General features: G+C 38.4%; 2 protein-coding genes across 2 annotated transcripts in view; one reads left to right on the forward strand and one right to left on the reverse strand.

Moving 5' to 3' along the window:
• The first annotated feature begins 5,741 nt into the window (after positions 1-5,741).
• LOC133630849 (laminin subunit alpha-3-like) overlaps positions 5,742-24,138 on the forward strand; it is a 288,676-nt gene continuing 270,279 nt past the window's right edge. The window contains exons 1-3 of the mRNA XM_062022652.1: positions 5,742-6,024; positions 6,562-6,653; positions 12,559-12,663. The gene's annotated coding sequence lies outside the window, so the exon portion shown is untranslated. The remainder of the gene's footprint in view (positions 6,025-6,561; positions 6,654-12,558; positions 12,664-24,138) is intronic.
• bcl2b (BCL2 apoptosis regulator b) overlaps positions 14,920-24,138 on the reverse strand; it is a 54,657-nt gene continuing 45,438 nt past the window's right edge. The window contains exon 2 of the mRNA XM_062022660.1: positions 14,920-16,678. Coding sequence (XP_061878644.1) covers positions 16,541-16,678 — 138 coding nt within the window. The 3' untranslated portion in view covers positions 14,920-16,540. The remainder of the gene's footprint in view (positions 16,679-24,138) is intronic.

Here is a 24,138-nt window from a genome sequence, read left to right on the forward strand (position 1 = left end):
CCCAAATGAACCTCCTCTGGGGCAAAGGGGGTTTACCCGGACCAGCGCTCTCGCTCCTTTTCTCCTCTCTTCTTTCAACATTAGTTTTACTGTGCCATGTGGTTCACAAATTCCAGCCGCCTTTGAAGGCAAGTGTGATTAGCGCCCCGGCGAGGGAAGGGGTGCAGAAACCTGGCCGCAGGGCATTCTGTTGTGTTTTTATTTATTTAGTTTTTGCACTTGTGTTTAGTAGCAGCGGATGGAAGGCAAGCAGGCTGACAAGTGAAGTGTTTGGGGACAGCTTTGATGTCTGCTGTCTGTATCTATAATAACAAAGACTGAATGAGAAGAAACCCGCTTCACGGGCGCCAACAGTATAATTTTATATCAATATTTACCCAGGGGTCTCAAATGTGCGGCCCGCGGGCCGGATCAGGCCCGCAAACAGGTTTTATCCGGTCCGCGGTATAAGTTTGCCAAGTATAAAAATTCACCTAAAATGTTTGAATGAAAGAAACCACTGTTCTAAATGTGTCCACTGGATGTGGCAATAGCAATTATTTCTATCTTTGTAGATGATGCTACATATGTACAAAATAAATCACGTGATGTTAGTGCACCAGTCGAGGAAAATGAGCAAACTACATAAATAACATCCTGTAATTTGATTTTGATATCTTTTTTTTAAAATCTTTGATAGATTGAAAATTAACACCAATGAGTTGACTGATGAACATTATCACATGATTTATTCAGAAAATATAAATAACCACAAAGAGAATACTATTAACTGCAACATGTAAGTGTAAAAAAACAAACATGATTTGTACACTTTCAGAATGTGCTTGTTCTATTTTTAAACAAAGAAAACAATCTGAAGTTGTCTTTATTTTTAAGTTATCGTGCCGTGATTTTACCAGACCCGGCCCACTTGGGAGTAGATTTTTCTCCCATGTGGCTCCCAATTTGAAATGAGTTTGACACTCCTGTTTTAAACACTTGTAACCGTACAACACTACGCTATTGCCCTGCATAGTCCAAAGTGAATAGTTTTACTTCATTTAAATTTTACGATACTTATTTTTGCACTTTTTATGACTGTTAAAGTAGTCATGTCTCTCTCTCAACTAAAAGGCTGACTCCATTGCACAGCATCAAAGCGTGATTTTACTTTATTTTAGTTTAATTGTATTACTAAAGCTAATGATACTAATTTTTGCACTTTTTATGACTGTTAGTGATTGTTCCCTCTCAACTAAAAGGCTGACTCCATTGCACAGCATCAAAGCGTGATTTTACTGTATTTTAGTTTAATTGTATTACTAAAGCTTATAAAAGCACAGAGAGGTACCTTTTTTTTATTTAATTTTGACGCGCCTGAAGAATGGCAGCACATCACAGTAGCTCCTTTGACTCCCTTCGTTTTAGGTATTCTCAACTTTTCTTGCTTTTTTTTTAATCACTTATCTTTTCCATAAACCGCTAATTATGGTACTTGGGGGCTTTTATGTATTTTCGTTTCTTTTTCTTTTCTGGCCGTTTTGTGTTTGACTTTGATCAGTTGAGCAGCCGGCCCTTTGTTTACACACGTGAGGAGCTGTTTGCGCTCTCCTTGCCCCCAGCGCTATGGGGATCGCGGCCGGACATTCCCGAGGAAAAGTGCCGGGAATGCCGTGCCGGCACAAAGATGAAAGAAATTTGAGCCTGCATTTTTTAAAAAACCAATTTTCCTTGTGGATCCATAAAGTTTGTCTAAGAGTTAAGTAAGGCAGGGGCAAAATCACTAAAGGAAATATTTTTAAAGTGTGGCAATGACACTGGGACATGAGTACAACAGGAAGACAAATGTGCAATACAGAACACAGTAGGAGCGGGAAGAACTGTGAGGGAGAGCACAAAGGAGGAAGGAATCAACACGGATTAGATTAGGACACACCAGATTGAAATAAAACATTGCACCTTTACAGACACCGAACAGGATTATGTGACAGCTGCAATGAGATGGAATCAGTGAAACGGAGGAAGTTACTCTCAAAGCAGACGTGGGAAATTATTTTGACTCGATGTGTCTGTGTCTGGGGGCCGGTGTTGATATATTATGTATATATATTGTAGCGTCCTGGAAGAGTTAGTGCTGCAAGGTGTTCTGGGTGTTCTGTTGTGTTATGTTGTGTAACGGTGCGGATGTTCTCCCGAAATGTGTTTGTCATTCTTGTTTGGTGTGGGTTCACAGTGTGGCGTATATTTGTAACAGTGTTACCCTCAGTGTGACCTGTATGGCTGTTGATCAAGTATGCCTTGCTTTCACTTGTGTGTGTGTGTAAAGGTCTATGCCGGCACGCTGTTTGTATGGAGGAAAAGCGGACGTGACGACAGGTTGTAGAGGATGTCAAAGGCAGTGCCTTTAAGTCACGCCCCCAAAATTGTTAACCGGGTGGAAATCGGGAGACATTTGGAAGAATGGTTGCCCCGGGAGATTTTCGGGAGGGGCACTGAAATTCGGGAGTCTCCCGGGAAAATCGGGAGGGTTTGCAAGTATGAATATACATGTATATACACACCAACCCACATGTATAGATACACACAAACCCACATGTACAAACCCCGTTTCTATATTAGTTGGGAAATTGTGTTAAATGTAAATATAAACGGAATACAATGATTTGCAAATCATTTTCAACATATATTCAGTTGAATATGCTACAAAGACAACATATTTGATGTTCACACTGATAAACATTTTTTTTTTTTGCAAATAATCATTAACTTTAGAATTTGATGCCAGCAACACGTGACAAAGAAGTTGGGAAAGGTGGCAATAAATACTAATAAAGTTGAGGAATGCTCATCAAACACTTATTTGGAACATCCCACAGGTGAACAGGCAAATTGGGAACAGGTGGGTGCCATGATTGGGTATAAAAGTAGATTCCATGAAATGCTCAGTCATTCACAAACAAGGATGGGGCGAGGGTCACCACTTTGTCAACAAATGCGTGAACAAATTGTTGAACAGTTTAAGAAAAACCTTTCTCAACCAGCTATTGCAAGGAATTTAGGGATTTCACCATCCACGGTCCGTAATATCATCAAAGGGTTCAGAGAATCTGGAGAAATCACTGCACGTAACAAGCGACATCTGTGTGTAAAGGATATCACCACATGGGCTCAGGAACACTTCAGAAACCCACTGTCAGTAACTACAGTTGGTCGCTACATCTGTAAGTGCAAGTTAAAACTCTCCTATGCAAGGCGAAAACCGTTTATCAACAACACCCAGAAACGCCGTCGGCTTCGCTGGGCCTGAGCTCATCTAAGATGGACTGATACAAAGTGGAAAAGTGTTCTGTGGTCTGACGAGTCCACATTTCAAATTGTTTTTGGAAACTGTGGACGTCGTGTCCTCCGGACCAAAGAGGAAAAGAACCATCCGGATTGTTATAGGCGCAAAGTTGAAAAGCCAGCATCTGTGATGGTATGGGGGTGTATTAGTGCCCAAGACATGGGTAACTTACACATCTGTGAAGGCGCCATTAATGCTGAAAGGTACATACAGGTTTTGGAGCAACATATGTTGCCATCCAAGAAACGTTACCATGGACGCCCCTGCTTATTTCAGCAAGACAATGCCAAGCCACGTGTTACATTAACGTGGCTTCATAGTAAAAGACTGCGGGTACTAGACTGGCCTGCCTGTAGTCCAGACCTGTCTCCCATTGAAAATGTGTGGTGCATTATGAAGCCTAAAATACCACAAAGGAGACCCCCGGACTGTTGAACAACTTAAGCTGTACATCAAGCAAGAATGGGAAATAATTCCACCTGAGAAGCTTAAAAAATGTGTCTCCTCAGTTCCCAAACATTTACTGAGTGTTGTTAAAAGGAAAGGCCATGTAACACAGTGGTGAACATGCCCTTTCCCAACTACTTTGGCACGTGTTGCAGACATGAAATTCTAAGTTTATTATTATTTGCAAAAAAAAAAAAAAGTTTATGAGTTTGAACATCAAATATCTTGTCTTTGTAGTGCATTCAACTGAATATCAATCTATGGGTTGAAAAGGATTTGCAAATCATTGTATTCCGTTTATATTTACATCTTACACAATTTCCCAACTCATATGGAAACGGGGTTTGTATATAGATACATAAACATATATATATATATATATATATATATATATATATATATATATATATATATATATATATATATATATATATATATATATATATATATATATATATATATATATATATCGAAAACCATCTGCTGTACAATATATGTGCGTGGGTCCTTTACTGAATGAGACACTCAGAATATACATGAAATTAAAGAACGTGGGATAAACAATATTAACTGTGAAGGATAAAAATTATATATGAATGTCGCTCCTCTCATTTCTCAGACCAGCTCCTTGATATTACAATCTAGCAAAACGTAACCAAAGTGCAACAAACACGGCGATACATGAACGCTAAGGGTAAAAAAACCCAACCTACAATCTGATGCAAAATCACTTGTCTGCAGGTCATGTTGTAAAAATCTGCTTCCGCGTCTGTCCCTGACAGCTGCGTTTAAGGCTGGCTGCCATGGAAACAAACCCCGCCCACACGGCTTGGTGCCTCCTCTGAGCTGCTGTAATGTAGATCACCGTAATAGCTCGTATATCATTCTAAAGCACAGATTCCAACCATTGAAATACTTTCTATAGTTCCAAGACTTACGGTAATTTAAAAAAAATACTGTCCATCATAATGGCAGCTACAGTTTCAATGTTAAAGGTCTCAATATATTATTTGGGAACATCCGGCGGGCCAGATGAAAAATATAATAAGAGTCGTATGCGGGCCGTAATTTGCCCAGGACTGCTCAAATAGATACTCAGCAGCAACCACAAAATGTTCGTGGTTTCTAGAAGAGACGCGTTTATGGAATGGAATTTAGTATGGGAAGGTATGTAAGGGAGAAAGGGAAAGGGGAGTTTTCACACTCCAATACAGTAGGTGGCGGTAATGCACCTTTAACGTTGCGTGGTCCGCCATTAGGCAATAAGTAATTTTGCACTTCGATTGATTGATTGATTGAAACTTTTATTAGTAGATTGCACATTTCAGTACATATTCCGTACAATTAACCAGTGAATGGTAACACCCGAATAAGTTTTTCAACTTGTTTAAGTCGGGGTAATCAATTCATGGTATGACAGACAACAATGTTAAAAAAAGCATGATAAAATACATTGCCTGCCTTTCCACTTAAACGCTATTTCTTCATCGCGCCTCATCAAAGGTGAGTAGTTGTACTTTATTTTGGTTGTATAATACTAATTGTTACACTTTATGGCAGATAATGTTAAAAAGTGCAATATCCGATTCAAATTGCCCTTAACAAGTCTGCCTTTTCCACTGCACTGTTTTTGGAATTTTGCCTATCATTCACAATCGTAAGAGACAAGAACACGTCTTTTTTTTTTAGGATGTTAAAGATTATTAAACACGTTTGCAAGATATAGCTAATGGGAGTCAGCGTAGCCTTCAAAGCCCTCCATCAACGTTTTATACCCACGCTGCGAATCATAGTAACATACACGTTCATAACAATATGTACAATATTTACTGTATTTTGGTAATTTTATGCATAGACATATTATAAGATGTCTATGATTTTATGCACAGCTGAAACAAATTCTGCGCATTTATTTCCGTTTCCATAGCAGCGCACTTTCTACTTTCTGCAACAAATGTGTTCCTACTCCCGGAATCAAACGCTAATGTGTTTTCTAATCATGGCATACTTGGTAATAGACAACGAAGACTACTAGTTTTGGACAAATAAGGATTCACAACCTTATCTTTTTTAAATGAAATATACGGAGGATGAACTACTGGGTTTCGAAGGGAGTACAAGAAGAGGCTGAAATGTTGGCGCAGACGGAAGCCGAGAGAGTGCGCGACATGGTCACGCTGCAGCGATGCTAAATTACTCGATTGCTTACCAAATCAAATGGAAACGTCCCCGGCCAGCTGGACCAAACGGACACTGTAAGATGATTGTTACTAATTTTACTCAATACAAATTGGTGTTCTATTACTGTTTTGTGCTTCACAAAATCAAACGCGTTTCGTGCTGACGCAGAAGCTAGCTTATCACTTGCCGTAGTTAGCGTCCACGGCTAATACCGTAGCCTGCCGATGTGTTAGTACGCTAGAGAAATAGTTTGTTCGCTTTTACAATAACAATGGTGCTACTCTTTGGTTAATTTACAGGTTACATAACGTAAATTAAGTACACTTGGCGGTTTTTGGAATGCGTGTTTAAAGTGATTTAGTGGTATAATTAATTGCTCCCATTAGCTGCATTGCTAGCCACCAAGAACGAGACGATTTTATATGTTCGAATGCGAAAAACCCCAAAACCTTTTTGTCTTCTTGAGTGTCATAAAGATTGTGAACGAAAGGCAAAATTAAAAAAAAAATGCAGTTCTCCTTTAATGCTATGGCTTCGCCATGCCTAATTGAAAGTAAGTAGTTTTGGTTTATTCTAATTGTATTATATTTTATTTTGACCTTTTACAACAGTCTGGAATGCAAAGACCGTGATGCCAGGTATCAACTGCCGTCAGCAAGTCTCCCTTTTCCCTTAAGTCCTATGGTTCCATCACGCCTCAACGGTTAGTAATGCAGTTTAACCTCGTTTTAGTTGTACTTTACTCACCGTATTTTCCGGACCATAGGGTGCACCGGATTAAAAGGCGCACTGCCGATGAGCGGGTCTAGTCATGGCTATTTTCATAGAAAAAGCGCACCGGATTATAGGGCGCATTAAAGGGGTCATATTTTAGTTTTTTTTCAAAAGTGAAAACACTTCCTTGTGGTCTACATAACATGTAATGGTGGTTCTTTGGTCAAAATGTTGCATGGATTATGTTTTACAGACCATCTTCAAGCTGCTTTCTGACAGTGGCTTTATTATGCGCCGTTTTGTGGGCGGTTTTATTTACGTGGCTCACCTTCGGCAGCGTACCGTATATTACCAAATAGTAGCCCGGGCGTTTATTTCACAAAATCAATTTTGGAGACAGGCGTTTAAAAGAAGCAGGTGGTTATTTGCACAAGGCTTTTATTTATTTTTGCACCAGCCTGCACCAGGCCATTATTTGGTTACAATGGTTACTGTCCAGTATTTTTTTTTTCGTACAAAAAACTTTAAATGTAAAAGCTATTGTAAACATACAAACAAAAAAACAAGAGATGAGGTAGGCTATCAAAAGACCATAGATCAACAAGGCCTCAACATGGCAGTAGTGCAACAATTGTCAAATAGAATACCAATATTAAAAATAAAAACACTTTTTAAATAAAGCAGCCTACCGGGAAAAATAAAATCATGGCAATGTGACCTCGGACTATGTTAAGGTAACGTGCAGAGTTCCCCAGGGTTCGGTTCTTGGCCCTGCACTCTTTAGTATTTACATGCTGCCGCTAGGTGACATCATACGCAAATACGGTGTTAGCTTTCACTGTTATGCTGATGACACCCAACTCTACATGCCCCTAAAGCTGACCAACACGCCGGATTGTAGTCAGCTGGAGGCGTGTCTTAATGAAATTAAACAATGGATGTCCGCTAACTTTTTGCAACTCAACGCTAAGAAAACGGAAATGCTGATTATCGGTCCTGCTCAACACCGACATCTATTTAATAATACCACCTTAACATTTGACAACCAAACAATTAAACAAGGAGACTCGGTAAAGAATCTGGGTATTATCTTCGACCCAACTCTCTCGTTTGAGTCACACATAAGAGTGTTATTAAAACGGCCTTCTTTCATCTCCGTAATATCGCTAAAATTTGTTCCATCTTGTCCACTAGCGACGCTGAGATCATTATCCATGCGTTCGTTACATCTCGTCTCGATTACTGTAACGTTTTGTTTTCGGGCCTCCCTATGTCTAGCATTAAAAGATTACAGATGGTACAAAATGCGGCTGCTAGACTTTTGACAAAAACAAGAAAGTTTGATCATATTGCGCCTATACTGGCTCACCTGCACTGGCTTCCTGTGCACCTAAGATGCGACTTTAAGGTTTTACTACTTACGTATAAAATACTACACGGTCAAGCTCCTGCCTATCTTGACGATTGTATTGTACCATATGTCCCGGCAAGAAATCTGCGTTCAAAGAACTCCGGCTTATTAGTGATTCCCAGAGCCCAAAACAAGTCTGCGGGCTATAGAGCGTTTTCTATTCTGGCTCCAATACTATGGAATGCCCTCCCGGTAAAAGTTAGAGATGCTACCTCAGTAGAAGCATTTAAGTCTCATCTTAAAACTCATTTGTATACTCTAGCCTTTAAATAGACTCCCTTTTTAGACCAGTTGATCTGCCGTTTCTTTTCTTTTCTTTTCTACTCTGCTCCCAACCCGGGGTGGACCGCTAGCCTGTTCATCGGATGGGGACATCTCTACGCTGCTGACCCGTCTCCACTCGGGATGGTTCCTGCTGGCCCCACTATGGACTGGACTTTCGCTGATGTGTTGGACTTTCACAATATTATGTCAGACCCACTCGACATCCATTGCTTTCGGTCTCCCCTAGAGGGGGGGGGGGGTTACCCACATATGCGGTCCTCTCCAAGGTTTCTCATAGTCATTCACATTGACGTCCCACTGGGGTGAGTTTTCCTTGCCCGTATGTGGGCTCTGTACCGAGGATGTCGTTGTGGCTTGTACAGCCCTTTGAGACACTTGTGATTTAGGGCTATATAAATAAACATTGATTGATTGATTGATACTCAAGTATAAAACCCACCATCAAAACAGAACAGTAATACTGTCACTTAAATAAAATAAAGGCTACAGTACTCCAAGTTTTAAATAAAGCAGCATACAGGAAAAATAAAATTATGGTACCAAGTACTCTATAAAACCATCAAAACAATAATACTGCAGCAAACGCAACCCCAGTAGCATTTTAATCTAAATTATGCAAATAACAGCCTATGGGCGGCTATTTGGACATAGGCGGTTATTAGGAAGAGGCGGTTAATTCACAAAATGGGGTCAGACCCCGGGCGGCTATTAGGACATGGGCGGTTATTTGGTAATATACGGTATTTTCTCCGTCATCTTTGTTGTAACGGTGTAGCGTGCAAGGACGGGAGTGGAAGAAGTGTCAAAAGATGGAGCTAACTGTTTTAATGACATTCAGACTTTACTTGTTCTTATGCTTTCTGAGCTCACTATGTTCACTGCTCGCTGTACATATCCTACGAAGTGAGACCTACACCGTTTCAATGTCCATTTCTCAGATGATATATTTGTTGATGACTGAAGTGCTGATAGCACGGAGCAGCATCTCATAATCCGTGGCTTACTACTGCAACAATACCGAAAATGTGTTCTGTGAAAAACGTCCAACAGGAACTCTCTAATAACTAAAGTTCCTTGGGTGAATAATGCAAAGTCACTATACAGGTATGTTTTAGTGCAGGGGTGTCAAACTCAAATACAGAGTGGGTCAAAATTTAAAACTGAACAAAGCCGCGGGCCAAGGTTGAACAAATGAACCTTTTAATAAGGACCCAAACAAGTTTTGCATTAAATATTGAACAAGCAAGGCTTATATAACTTTATAGTGACATGCAAAATCCAGTTTCTAATAATAATTCAAAAATATCAATGGCATATAAAATAAAATTTAAATAAAAATTTAATGCCTCTTTTCTATTTGCAGCCTTCTAAGGTAAATATCAAAATAAACTTTTTCCACAGGCTAATAATACATTTGAAAATAAAATAACAATAATGAATGAATCAAACATTCAAGCCTTGAAGTAGCAAGAGAAAGTGCATGAATAAAATGTTAATTGTTGCTGAGTTTGCTACACTGATTTGCTTTAACACTGAATATGGAACAAGCAACGCTTATATAACTTAATAGTGCAAAATCAGCTTTCAAAAAACAAACGAAAAAACATCAATGGTATATTAAATAAAATTTAAATAAGAAATTGAATGCGTCTTGTTTATTTGCAGCCTTCTAAGGTACATATATCAACATTAACTTTTTCCACAGGCTAATAAATTTGAAAATAAAATAACAATGAATAAATCAACCATTCAGGCCTTTTTTACTGCTCAGTTTGACACACACTGATCTATTCAGATGTGCCCAAGCCAGATACCTGCCATCTTTTCTGGGATGCTAGTTCATTAATGTCGGGGCTCAGGTGGGCGGGGTTTGGTGGTAGCGGGGGTGTATATTGTAGCGTCCCGGAAGAGTTAGTGCTGCAAGGGGTTCTGGGTAAATTCGGGAGAATGGTTGCCCCGGGAGACTTTCGAAAGAGGCACTGAAAATCGAGAGGGTTGGCAAGTATGAGTATTAGCGGTGAATGCGGTGTTACAGCGGCACCGAAGCTGTATAATACCGGCGGGCCAGCTCTAATGTTAATTTGATATTGCCTCAAAGGCCAAATGAAATTACACGGCGGGCCAGTTTGACACCCATGTTTTAGTGCTTTCATGGCGAGTTTACTGACAGATTTACAGTAAGTAAGAACTTTACACTACTTTGTATTAGAAATGGCAACAGCGGAGGATGAATGTCCCATAACAAGAAGCTAGAGAAAATGAAGAAGCTTATCGACTACGGTGTCGGCACAGACTACAAAGGCGGACGCACGCACATTTTCAGGACTTATGCAGATCCCAAATACAGATCAACAGGTACCAGAAGGTAAGAAAAGTTGCTTTTGCATAATATTGCGAAACAAAACACACCATAATAATACTTGTATGTTGAAGCACAGTACAATCCATCAAGCAATGCAGCTTCATAGCTTACCAAAGTCGTACTGAAACATTTTGATAGATTTTTGAGTGCCGTTTGTAATGGTGTATATTTTCAATGGAACATATACCATTTTAGTGTTGTTTACTTGAGTCATATTGCAGTCTACACATATCTCTTATGTGTTACTGCCACCTGCTGGTCACAATTATCATTTCACCATGTACCAAATAAAATAGCTTTGAGGTCGGTAAGCACAACCAAAATTATTCCATACTTTAGGCGCACCGGGTTATAAGGCACACTGTTGAGTTTTGAGAAAATGAAAGGATTTTAAGTGCGCCTTATAGTCTGAAAAATACAGTATTTTTGCACTTGCATGACTGTAAAAAATGTATAGATGTGACACAATAAGTCTCTCTTAAAATGGCATTTACTTGATTTGGTTGTTATTATTTAATGCTATTTACAGTTAAGAATGTTGAAATGTCAGATAGGGAAAAAAAGTATTTTGTTAAATGTAAATCAGCTTCCTTCCTTTGTAAAAATCAAAATAAAACCCATCTAATGGAGTCCAGAGTTACATAATGTGCGCCTTGAGGCATATTTTTCGTCAAGGGTGTTGGATGCTTCACTGCGTCGTTTCCATCATTGTGATGTGACAACTGAGGTACATCAGTCTGCACAAGAAACAAACAGGACCATCATGTTGACAAATGTGTTTTATTAGGAACAACGGGATCCCGGCCTAGCTTATCGTGGATTATAGCAGTAAACAACAACAAAAAGACATGTTTCACTTAATTTTTTTTCTCTCTTTAAGTGCTACAGGTTAGCGATTATAGGTGTAAAGCAACCGTAGTGCCTACATTCTTCTTATATGCACAAGGAATATATCTAAATAAAAAAAAACAGTATTGCTGTTAGAGCTGTGGCTTGCTTTTTGCATTGTGCCTGACTGAACACACACACACACACATAGGAGATAATGGACAGCACAAAGCAGATTATATTAATGTACAGTAACGTTATAAACAAAGTGAAGCGACATTTTTTTCCTCTTTTAGGCTACTTTTCGTCGTTTACATAAAAAAAATATGACTTTGGTTTGCAGCTATCTAGGACTAGACTGTGGCAGTTTCAATGAATAGCAGCCTCAAGCCAATATTGACACCACACTTTAAAAAAAACAAACATTTTTCTTGTTATAATAGCAGCCAGAAATAACATTGTTACAGTGTTATGCCATAGAAACAGACTGGTACCTCTCAATAAATACAATATGTTTTTGTTTTTTCCTGTGCCTTCGCCGATGCTATTCTGCTGTATAAATATGGTTAAAGATCAGTGTCTTTCGCTCATGCAACGATTTACACACAAAAAAATCACTTCCAGTTTTTTGGTCAGACTGTAACACAAGACAAACATCAATAAAGTAAGAGCCAATTTATAGATGGAGCGGATGGACTTCTTCTTGGGTTCCAGCGCACAGGAAACTTTTTTTTTTTTTCTTAATGAATACAAACTCAACTGCTTCTGTGATGTTGAAATATAAGAGACAAGAAATATGCAAAGTGTTGACAGGGAATGCATCTTTGCATGACCAAGACGTCTGTTTCTCTCTTCATTCGTGCTCTATTCAACATGCTTTTCTCTTGTCTTCATCATCATCACCATCCAAGAAATGCACTACATGGACATAAGTATTGAGACACCCCGCTTAAACAATGAATCTCAATCAGACTCGACCACCCAAATCAATTGCCTTTCTGTTCCCAGTGATGCTGAGCAAGGTCCATAAAGGCCAGTTTAGATGAGTTTGGTGTGGAAGAACTAGAATCGTGTTGATGAGCAACGAGCTACGACATCAGTCACCCTATAAAGGTATGTCTTACTTCATGATCTTCTACAGTGGAACCTCCAACGCACAACAATTTTGGGTAGAATACGCATTGGCAGCATGTACGAATAAGTGGCGCTCGAACCGCCGCAACATCGGCTCAGTACTTATCGGAAAGATTCGTCCCACACACCTAGATTGTTATTTTTTTTGGTATGTGTGCTGTCCCCAAAGAAGGGTATCGGTAAGGGAAACGAAAAGAGTACAATGTTCAGATATTCAGTACAATATACAAGTACAGGCCAAAAGTTTGGACACAGCTTCTCCTCATTCAATGCATTTTCTTTATTTTCATGACTATTACTTACCGTATATAGATTGTCACTGAAGGCATCAAAACTATGAATGAACACATGAGGAGTTATGTACTTAAAAAAAAAGTGAAATAACTGAAAACATGTTTTATATTCTAGTTTCTTCAAAATAGCCACCCTTTGATCTGATCACTGCTTTGCACACTCGTGGCATTCTCTTGATGAGCTTCAAGCACACCTGTGAAGTGAAAACAATTTCAGGTGACAACCTCTTGAAGCTCGTTGAGAGAATGCCAAGAGTGTGCAAAGCAGTAATCAGAGCTAAGGGTGGCTATTCTGAAGAAACTAGAATATGTTTTCAGTAATTTCACCTTTTTTTAAGTACATAACTCCACATGTGTTCATTCATAGTTTTGATGCCTTCAGTGACAATCTATAATGTAAACAGTCATGAAAATAAAGAAAACACATTGAATGTGAAGGTGTGTCCAAACGTTTTGCCTGTACTGTAGCTAAAACAATGATATCTCAAAGTAATAAACAGAGTATCAAAGTCAGCTGTGGAAAGATGCACCTCCCAGGTACAAGCAGTTATTTGTACCTGAGCATGTTGCTCACCATTTGTCCACCTAAGCGCTGTAAAAAATGCCACTTCCATTATGCATCAAGGCTGAGAAGTTTTACAATAATTTACTTCTTTTTATATTTCATAATCAGTATTTTACTTATTTTTGCATCTCTATGTTTAAAAAGTGCTTCCTTCCTGCGTCACTAAAACTTGAGTAGTGTTTTGACTTCTCTTTACCTTTCACTTTCAAACTGAATCAGGTACCGGGGAATTGGGCCAATTTTCCCAAATCGATTCGATTTCTATTTATTAGGTTCTAAATCAGTGGTGCCCACACTTTTTCTGCAGGAGAGCTACTTTTCAATTGACCAAGTCAAGGGGATCTACCTCATTCATTTATATAACGTATATTTATTTATTTATGAAAGAGACATTTTTGTTAGCAAGTTAATGGTGTTTAATGATAATAAAAGCATGTTTAACACATATAGATTCCTTTCTTTCATGAAGACAAGAATATAAGTTGGTGTATTACTTGATTCAGATAACTTGCATTGATTGGAGTCAGACAGTGGTGCTGATAGCATCCACATTTTCAAATGGAGAAGAAATAAAGTCCTCCTTTCTGTCCAATACCACATGAAAGTGGTTGGTTTTTGGCATCTTATTTGTCCAGCTTCCATACTCTTTTTTTTTTTTCATACACTTTACAAGAAATAAATTGACGGCAAACTCCGTAGCTTGCTAGCTTGTGCACGGCCGCTTTCTGAGACTCTTATTTTGTTAGCGCAGGCAGGTTGGAGCAGCGCTTTTATTGTGAAGACAAACTGTGCAGTCGGTCTTTAGAGTTTTGATAGCTGGTACAGCCCTAGTTATCAGTACTCAGCTGTACCAATCCTGTTACTTTTGTGTGTTCATGTGTTAATAAATGTTCATACGTTGAACCAAACAATGTACTATTACGATCCAGTTTAAGAAATTGTTCAAACTCAGTGTTTACAAAGTACAAGAAAGAGGAATACTGATAAAATTATTGAACCTGGTTGATGGATGACAGATAATATATCACATATTTAGTCAATTATGGGAACCATTTATTAAGTTAACGACATATACATGTGAACTGTATTGATATTTTATTTATTAATTCATGGTTGCTATGTTTAAGATCAAAAAAATGAAGTGAACAATTGTGTTAGAAATGATCTCCAGAGAGGAAAGGGGTAGGAATGTTAGAATGTGAAACCAGAAACATGTTCAAAACATAACTAATTTTATAAAATATTTTACTTGTTTGTTGTTGTGTTGTTTTTTAAATATGTCATATGTCATATATATATATATATATATATATATATATATATATATATATATATATATATATATATATATATATATATATATATATATATATATATATATATATATATAATCCATCCATCCATTTTTTACCGCTTGTCCCTCTCAGGGTTGCAGGGGTGGCTGGAACCTACCATTTGGGCGGAAGGCGGGGTACAAGTCGCATAAATATTTACAATATTATATGTATACTGGTACAATAGTTTATTGAACACTGAGCTGATCACGATAATGTGTTCTATCCTGTTTTCTCACAATTCTGAGTCTCATTTGCAAGTATGCATTAATTTCAGTTTGTCCTAGGTGTGTTGCCGTAGTCAGGAAGTAGTCTTTGCCGTTCAGTTGGATGTGCCAGTCTTGTCTTGTATTGAGCCCTACAAAGTGTTTATACTGTAAATATACTACTAATTATACACCAGCTATTTTATTGTAATGTGCTTCTTAGTTGTAGTTTTCATTGCCAAATTTGAATGTGTTGAAACCATCCATCCATCCATTTTTTACCGCTTGTCCCTCTCAGGGTTGCAGGGGTGGCTGGGACCTATCCCATCTGTGTTTGGCCGGAAGGCAGGGTACTCCGTGGACAAGTCGCATAAATATTTACAATACTATATTTTTACAATAATAATTTATTTAATACTGAGCTGATCAAGATAATGTGTTCTGTCATGTTTCCTTACAATTCTGAGTCTCATTTGCAAGTATGCATTAATTTCAGTTTGTCCTAGGTATGTTGCCGTAGTCCGGTTCAGTTGAATGTGCCAGTCTTTTCTTGTATTGAGCCCTACAAAGTGTTTATACTGAAAATATACTACTTATTATACAGCGGCTATTTGATTGTAACATGCTTCTTCGTTGTAGTTTTCATTGCCAAATTTGAAGGTGTTGAAACCGCCATGTAAATTCGCTAATGCTAATTGGTGACATGTCTATGGCAAATTCAGTGTAAATTAGCATCGAGCTAGCGCAATTTGAAAAGTGAGGCCTTGGTTTGGAGTGCTTTCTATCAGGCATGCTCGCTTTGTTGGCATGGAAATTTACAAAAGTACTCACAGGCAGTACTCTATAAATGCGCCCGTTTTCCCGCCAAGTGGTTGTACCAAGTTTCTAGCCGGACGTGATGTCACGTGATGGGATTCGATCGGTTAATAATATTACTTAAAGTTAGTTAAGGTGACATTTTACATTATTGTGTTTAATTTTGAGAGGTTCTTTGTATTTGGATGTGCGATTGCCAGGCGTGCCAATACTTGAGTCCATACACTGCACACTATCAAACACACATGTACGTACACACACCATGCTGGTCCATTATTCATTCTGAGCAGCTGTTCTTCACAGGAAGTCCTTTGATGGATGGCAGTACGGGTGCATGGGGGGGGGGGGGTACAGAAGGCTGGTAACCGGAGCCCAAAGTTCAAAAGGGTCCACCAGCCCAACAAGCAGGGGCAAGGCTGCTTCTTCTCCAGGGGCGAGTGGTGCGGGGGGCTGGCGCCTGGCGCCACCATCGTGTCAGCTCCCATATGACACATGCAACTACGGTCTATGCTAACACAAGGAAGGCTCATGCTACAACGTCGCCATTTATTAAGTGTCTTGTTATTCTGGGCATGAGGGCAGAGTCCGGATTGGGGATGAGAAGTGTTTTTAAAATAAAGTGAAATGAAAGCCAAAAAAAGGTCACTTCTGTGTCAGGTACGCGCCGATGGTGAGGCTCGCCGCCCCCAGAGCAGCTAGGCCAAAGACGGTCTTGATGGAGGGCCAGGAGCAGCTGAACACCGATTCCCTCTGACGGTCGTAGAGTTCCACAAAGGCATCCTGGAGGACAGAAAGACACGATAGATGGTGACAAAGGCTAAAGGTGTTCTCAAAAGGTCAACTGCCCCTTACTGACAACATTAGGTACAGTACAGGCCAAAAGTTTGGACACACCTTCTCATTCAATGCGTTTTCTTTATTTTCATGACTATTTACATTGTAGATTGTCACTGAAGGCATCAAAACTATGAATGAACAAGTGGAGTTATGGTGAAATAACTGAAAACATGTTTTATATTCTATTTTCTTCAAAATAGCCACCCTTTGCTCTGATTACTGTTTTGCACAATGTTGGCATTCTCTCAATGAGCTTCAAGAGGTAGTCACCTGAAATGGTTTTCACTTCACAGGTGTTATAGTTTTGATGCCTTCAGTGACAATCTACAATGTAAATAGTCATGAAAATAAAAAAAAATGCATTGAAATGAGGTGTGTCCAAACTTTTGGCCTGTACTGTACATCTACAGCCTATAAACCACTGTCTTTCATCATAAATAAATATTTTAGACACTTAAAAGCATATTTTGACCCATACCACAGAATGTTAACATCCTTTTGTGTCATAGAGATTTTACACCGTGAAGCATTTCTCAGTGAATGGTGCTACTGTATTTAAAACGGTGTAACTAATAATGCATAATAATTCTGCAAATACTTAAGTGCTTACTTAGTAAATGACTTCAGGGTTTTTTTTTTGCACAAAAGCTACTTGAGTTCTTGCTTGGGTCAGAAATTAGTGTGTAAGGTGTAAATGATATCTGAAGGTAGTTAATTATACATATATTTTGTGTGTGGGTGTAACTTTTGTAACTCTTTTACAATTATATTATTGTACGTAATGATATAACTGGTTTTCATTATTCTCAAATTTGTTTTATACAAAACCCAAAACCAGTGAAGTTGGCACGTTGTGAAAATCGTAAATAAAAACAGAATACAATGATTTGCAAATCCTTTTCAACTTATATTCAATTGAATAGACTGCAAAGACAAGATATTTAATGTTTGAACTGAGAAACAGTTTTTTTTTTTTGCAAATAATCATTAACTTAGAATTTAATGGCAGCAACACATTGCAAAAAAGTTGGCTCAGGGGCATTTTTACCACCGTGCTACATGGCCTTTCCTTTTAACAACACTCCATAAACGTTTGGAAACATTTTTAACGCTTTTCAGGTGGAATTCTTTCCCATTCTTGCTTGATGTACAGCTTAAGTTGTTCAACAGTCTGGGGTCTCCGTTGTGGTATTTTAGGCTTCATATTGCGCCACACATTTTCAATGGTAGACAGGTCTGGACTACAAGGCAGGCCAGTCTAGTACCCGCACTCTTTTACTATGAAGCCACGCTGTTGTAACACGTGGCTTGTCTTGTCTTGCTGAAATAAGCAGGGGCGTCCATGATAACGTTGCTTGGATGGCAACATATGTTGCTCCAAAACCTGTATGTACCTTTAAGCATTAATGGTGCCTTCACAGATGTGTAAGTTACCCATGCCTTGGGCACTAATACACCCCCATACCATCACAGATGCTGGCTTTTGAACTTTGCACCTATCACAATCCGGATGGTTCTTTTCCTCTTTGGTCCGGAGGACACGATGTCCACAGTTTCCAAAACTAATTTGAAATGTGGACTCGTCAGACAACAGACCACTTTTACATTTTGCATCAGTCCATCTTAGATTAGCTCGGGCCCAGAGAAGCCAGCGGGTGCTGGGTGTTGTTGATAAATGGCTTTCACTTTGCATAGTAGAGTTTTAACTTGCACTTACAGATGTAGCGACCAACTGTAGTTACTGACAGTGGTTTTCTGAAGTGTTATATTCCATTTTAATATATTATAACATTATATTATTGTATACAATATTATAACTAACAATTGTTTTCATTATTATTTTTACTATTATGAAATATAATTTATTTTTAATCATCTTTACAGTCAAATAACTTTTAATGAAAATTCAGGGTTTTTTCCTCATTTATTTTTATGTTTTTACTTACAGTGAGACATGATAAACACTATGAAATTACCAAATAATTACCTCACACAAAATTATTACCCCTGCCAAAGGAAAAACATTGTGTCAAAAGTATGCAAAATTGACTATCCATAAAATTTTTATGCAGCATGCTATTTTTTTAAAAAATTCTTTACATTGCACAAATGGCATTTTTCACACAAAAAAATCCTTTATATCTCACTGATAATACACAAATATCAAACCAAATTTGGTCAGGAGCCAGTGATTGTATAGTTTGGTCCTGATCTAGATTATTATATTTATAGATGCTACAGTAATTAGATTGGTTTATATCATACTGGACCACAGGTGTCAAACTCAAGGCCCGAGGGTCAGATGTGGCCCGACACTTCATTTGATTTGGCCCTCTAAAGCCTGGAAATAATATGTATCAATAAAGTACTGTAACTTTTCTTACTAAATGTATTCTTTCTTTCTATTTTGGGAGGGAATAAAAAGTACTCCAAGTAATCGCAAATGTTGTTTGTCTAATTATGCAAAAATATATTATGAAACATTCAAACCATTTTTTAAATAGAAATAAATACTAATAATAATGATTTCAAAGCAAGTTATCCATCAAATTGTGCAATGTGAAAGTAGCAAAATTGGTAAAATTGTGAAATTTACTGTGGTTTTTACAGCATTTTTCAAATGGAAAAAAATAGAATTTCTTTTTACTGTAATAAACTGATGTAATTTTGGCATTTTTAGTAATACACAGAAAAATCTACAGTTGTTGATTTGCGGAAAAAACTAACTAAATGGCAGCTCAGTTGCCAAAATTTCACTGTAAAATTGCATTTTTTTTTATTTACAGTAAAAAAACTAATGTCAATTTAACAGTAAAATTCTGGCAAATGAGCTACCTTTTTTTTAACCATAAAAACAGCAGCACTGTTTTTCCATTTACAGTAACACACTAAATTTTGAGGTGAAATTATTGCAACTTACCATATTTTTTTTACATTTTACTTTAAAAAAAATCTACCGATAAAATGCATAGACAAATTGTGTAATAATAGTATTCACTGTTAGAAGCGGCCCTGTGGAGGCAAACATAACTGCGATGTGGGCCCTTAGTCAAAATGACTTTGACGCCTTTGTACTAGACCAACTTTATACCCTGAAACCAAACTTTACTTACAGAGATGGCAAACAAATTCAGTTCGGAACATAAATTGTGTGCATAAATGTGACACGGCTGTCCATCAAAGTTGTTATGAGCAGACTTCAGTCTGGGCCAAAGTGCACCACCGTCATGTGAATAAACATTCAGCAGCAAAATATTTTCCCAGAAGTCCACGCACACACACGCACTCGTACACAGCACAGTGGGAGAACGTGTAGAAGAAAAACAAATCGTAATTATCAGCTTGGTGACAAATACCAAACCAAATCTGCTTTTGGATATGAACGTGTACATTCAGTGTGAGTGCTGGCAGCGGACACACGCTTTACTTTCCCTCCAACAAACACAGGGATCACCCAAAAACACTCAACACGTAACAGATGGTGCATTTTTGTGGCATTACGGTCCTCGAGCACAAATACACAAACGTTACAGTGGACTGTTTTAGTGTGTGTGTGCGTGGAAATACACACGTCTGTTCACAAGCAATGACAGCAACAACAGCTGGACAGGAAGTCATGCTGCTAAACTGCGCCTTCATCGGCTAAACCGGAATGGAACAGACTTTTGGGGGGGGGGGGGGGTGACGTCAACCGATACTAGGATGCTAGGCTAATTTGCAGCATCTATTTGACAACAAGTGTGACAATTCCCACTGGAAAATTCCCTTTTAATGTGTTGTGGGTTGCGTCCAGTAGTTTTCTCAGAATCTACATGTAAATGCAGAGAAATGCTATCCCCGAGCATAAGAGCATATCATAGCAATCGTTGTTCCAGCGCAGGCAGCCGGCCACAGCTCCGTGGTTCAGCGTATCCCACTGCAAGGGTGAAGTATTAAAATATGTGACTCTGAGGTGAAGTAAATTATATTTATATAGCGCTTTTCTCAAGTGACTCAAAGTGCTTTACATTGAGAAACCCAATATCTAAGTTACATTTTTAAACCAGTGTGGGTGGCACTGGGAGCAGGTGGGTAAGGTGTCTTGCCCAAGGACACAACGGCAGCGACTAGGATGGCGGAAGCGGGGATCGAACCTGAAACCCTCAAGTTGCTGGCACGGCCGCTCTACCAACCGAGCTATACTGCCCCGTATACCTTTAAAAAAAAAAAAAGCTAAAAATGCTAACGTTAACATGTTAATCGTAAGCATGCGTCAGGGAACCAAAATATATTAATCAAAATATACGAATGAGGTGTATATCTGCAAAATTAGTCAAAAAAGCTAGCTTGTTAATGTTAGCATGCGTCAAGTACCAAAATATGACTCAAAATAGCATTTACTTTAAGCTTGCTAACGTAACATGCTAACCACAAATATCCAGTACCAAAATATGACTCCGGTGTATATCTGCAAAATTAGCCCAAAAAATCTAGCTTTCTAATATTACCATGTTTACACGCTAACATTAGCATCCCAACAGTTAGCATGGAAAGTGCCAAAATATATGACTCTTAAAATAGCTTAAAAAAGCTAGCCTTCTTAAGTTAGCATGCTAACGTAACCTGCTAACCATAACCATACGTTAAGTACCAAAATATGACTGTGAGGTGTATATCTGCAAAATTAGCCCCCCCAAAAAATCCAGCTTGCTAATGTTAACATGTTTACACGCCAACAAGCAATAGTCTAATTGGTTGTCAGCATCCGTACAATTACAATTTCAACAGAATGATTGAGTCTCAACACTTTTGGCATACAACAGAATTGGTAGGAATGTTGTTACTATGTTTTAGTTTACAACACAATGGGTAGGAATGCTGAGAATCCAGCATTAGCATTGTTGGCTCAAAATAGCATTGATGTGAATGTTCTATTTTCATTCTTTACAAATGTTTTTGCGTTACAACATTGCGAGTATGATGTACAGTATATATTAAGCGTTCACATTTCCAACATTGACGAGAAACAAGCATTTACATATCAGGTGTTCGCAATAGTGAATGGTGGAATCTCAGCAATTTTGGCATACACTTGTAAGAATACTTGCTTGACTGTCAGCATTCATGTTTTTTTTTTACTTCACAACGTTGTACTAGTATCTCTGCTGAGAACAATGCATTATATATGAATCATTAGCAAAAGTGTGATGCTTTCTCTCAACAGTTTTGGCATACTCTAACATTTCCACTTTACAATACTATGAGTATGAATGCTGAGAGTTTAATGCATTCACATTTTTTTACTTCAAAATATTGCAATGGTATACAAAACCCAAAACCAGTGAAGTTGGCACGTTGTGTAAGTTGTAAATACAAACTGAATACAAGATTTGCAAATCCCTTTCAACCTATATTCAATTGAATAGACTGCAAAGACAAGATATTTAATGTTCGTACTGAGAAACTTGTTTTTTTTTTTGCAAATAATCATTAACTTAGAATTTAATGGCAGCAACACATTGCAAAAAAGTTGGCACAGGGGCATTTTTACCACTGTGTTACATGGCCTTTGCAATCTATTCTATTGAATATGAGTTGAAAAGGATTTGCAAATCATTGTATTCTGTTTTTATTTACCATTTACACAACGTGCCAACTTGACTGGTTTTGGGTTTTGTAGTATAAATGCTGAGTCGAGCATGTCCGTATTAGGTGTTAGCAATAGTGAACGGTAGATTTTCAGTACTTTTGGCATATAATGATAAGAAAGCTGAATTATTGCAATAACATTTTCACTTCATAAAACCATGAGTATGAAAGTTGAGAGTTTAGCATTCACATTTTGAACATTCTTGGCATGCGGCAACATTAATGTGAATGCATTCTCATTTTTACTTCAGTATCAATACTGAGAATTGAGTATTTTCATAATAGGCGTTAGCTATCGTGTGAATGCTCGGTTCTCAGCATTCATACAGATAGTTGTGACAAATTTACCGCGCCGCATTCATGGTACAAAAGAATATAAAAAAGATGTCTATTATTAACATGAGCTTTTAGAAGACAAAAGTATTTCCTGTCCCCCCCCACTCCCCGTCTTTTCCTGTCCCGTGGCATTCCTGAGGCTTGTTGGGCGGTGAGGCAAGGGGGCTGGGGTGCTTAGTGGCATACAGGAGGAAGGCTCAGCAGTTTCTTTGCACTTTTTGGGCCCTCGGGTGCCAAAAACTGGTCGCTCGTGAAACCGCGCGGCTTTTCCTTGGTTAACACTGAAGTCTTTTGACGCATTTTATTTTGGAAAATTGCTAACACCGCCCACCGCCCCCCTTCCTTTCCCCCTCCCCCTGTTCCTCTCCAGGATCCGGTTATTAATTAGAGAACAAGCTGCTCCAGTCAGACCTCCAGCTGAGGGGAACATTTCGCTTGGCAAAACACGCACCTCTTCCCCACCCGTACTTAGGCTCGGAAAAAGACATGTCAGTGTGGCATGAAGCCATCATGTGACCATGAAAGCACAGTCATCTTGTCCCCAACGCGACCCCCAGACGTCTTCCCATCGGAAACAAAAGACAGACAATTACGGTAAGAGGCTGCTGATGGATGCTCAGCAGGGCATGGCTGCTCATAACTCCATCGGAAGAGGAGGTGCTGTCACGTGGATGACATGATATACTTGTTTTATTATCACACTTTGGTAATTAACAGCAGAGCCATTCAAAAATCTCGACTCGTTTGCGATTGCACATCTCGCCCAGTTGAGAATAAACTCTGATTCAAATCAGTGATTCTCAAACTGTGTTTCCTGTTAGTGTGCCACACGATACTATTGATTTTCCTTCTGACCCCATACCGAGTAAAACTCAGGCTGGTATCGCTGATACTTTTTGCAAATATACCCAATGTGTCTGCTAAAATAAAATAAAAAGTTACATGTGTGTAAATAATAACATATCTATCTAAAACAACTGTTAAAATATAAGAAAAAAGAGCAAAAAATCGGAATGTAATGAGACAAAAGCTCAAAATGTTTACTAATTAATTAACTGGAATTGTGTGATGCATTACATTGTATCGTATGCATGTTCGAAATAAACTGAAACTGAACTGAACTAAACAATTATTAATAATGATATACTTGGTGACCTACCACACAAAGCGGTGTCTTTAAATATATATAATATCTGTTTATGGCATTTTTTTAAATAAGAAAATATCATTTTGGGAAAAAAAACAAAAAACTTTTGACGCTGCGATAAGGTGGCGATTTGTCCAGGGTGTACCCCGCCTACCGCCCGAATGCAGCTGAGCTAGGCTCCAATGACCCCCCGCGACCCCGAAAGGGACAAGCGGTAGAAAATGGATGGATGGATGGATAATATTAACGTATTAATTAATTTCAAAAATTACAACAACCATAATAAACACTT

This window comes from Entelurus aequoreus, linkage group LG16 (assembly GCF_033978785.1).
Source record: "Entelurus aequoreus isolate RoL-2023_Sb linkage group LG16, RoL_Eaeq_v1.1, whole genome shotgun sequence".
In the NCBI taxonomy this organism is placed as follows: domain Eukaryota; kingdom Metazoa; phylum Chordata; class Actinopteri; order Syngnathiformes; family Syngnathidae; genus Entelurus; species Entelurus aequoreus.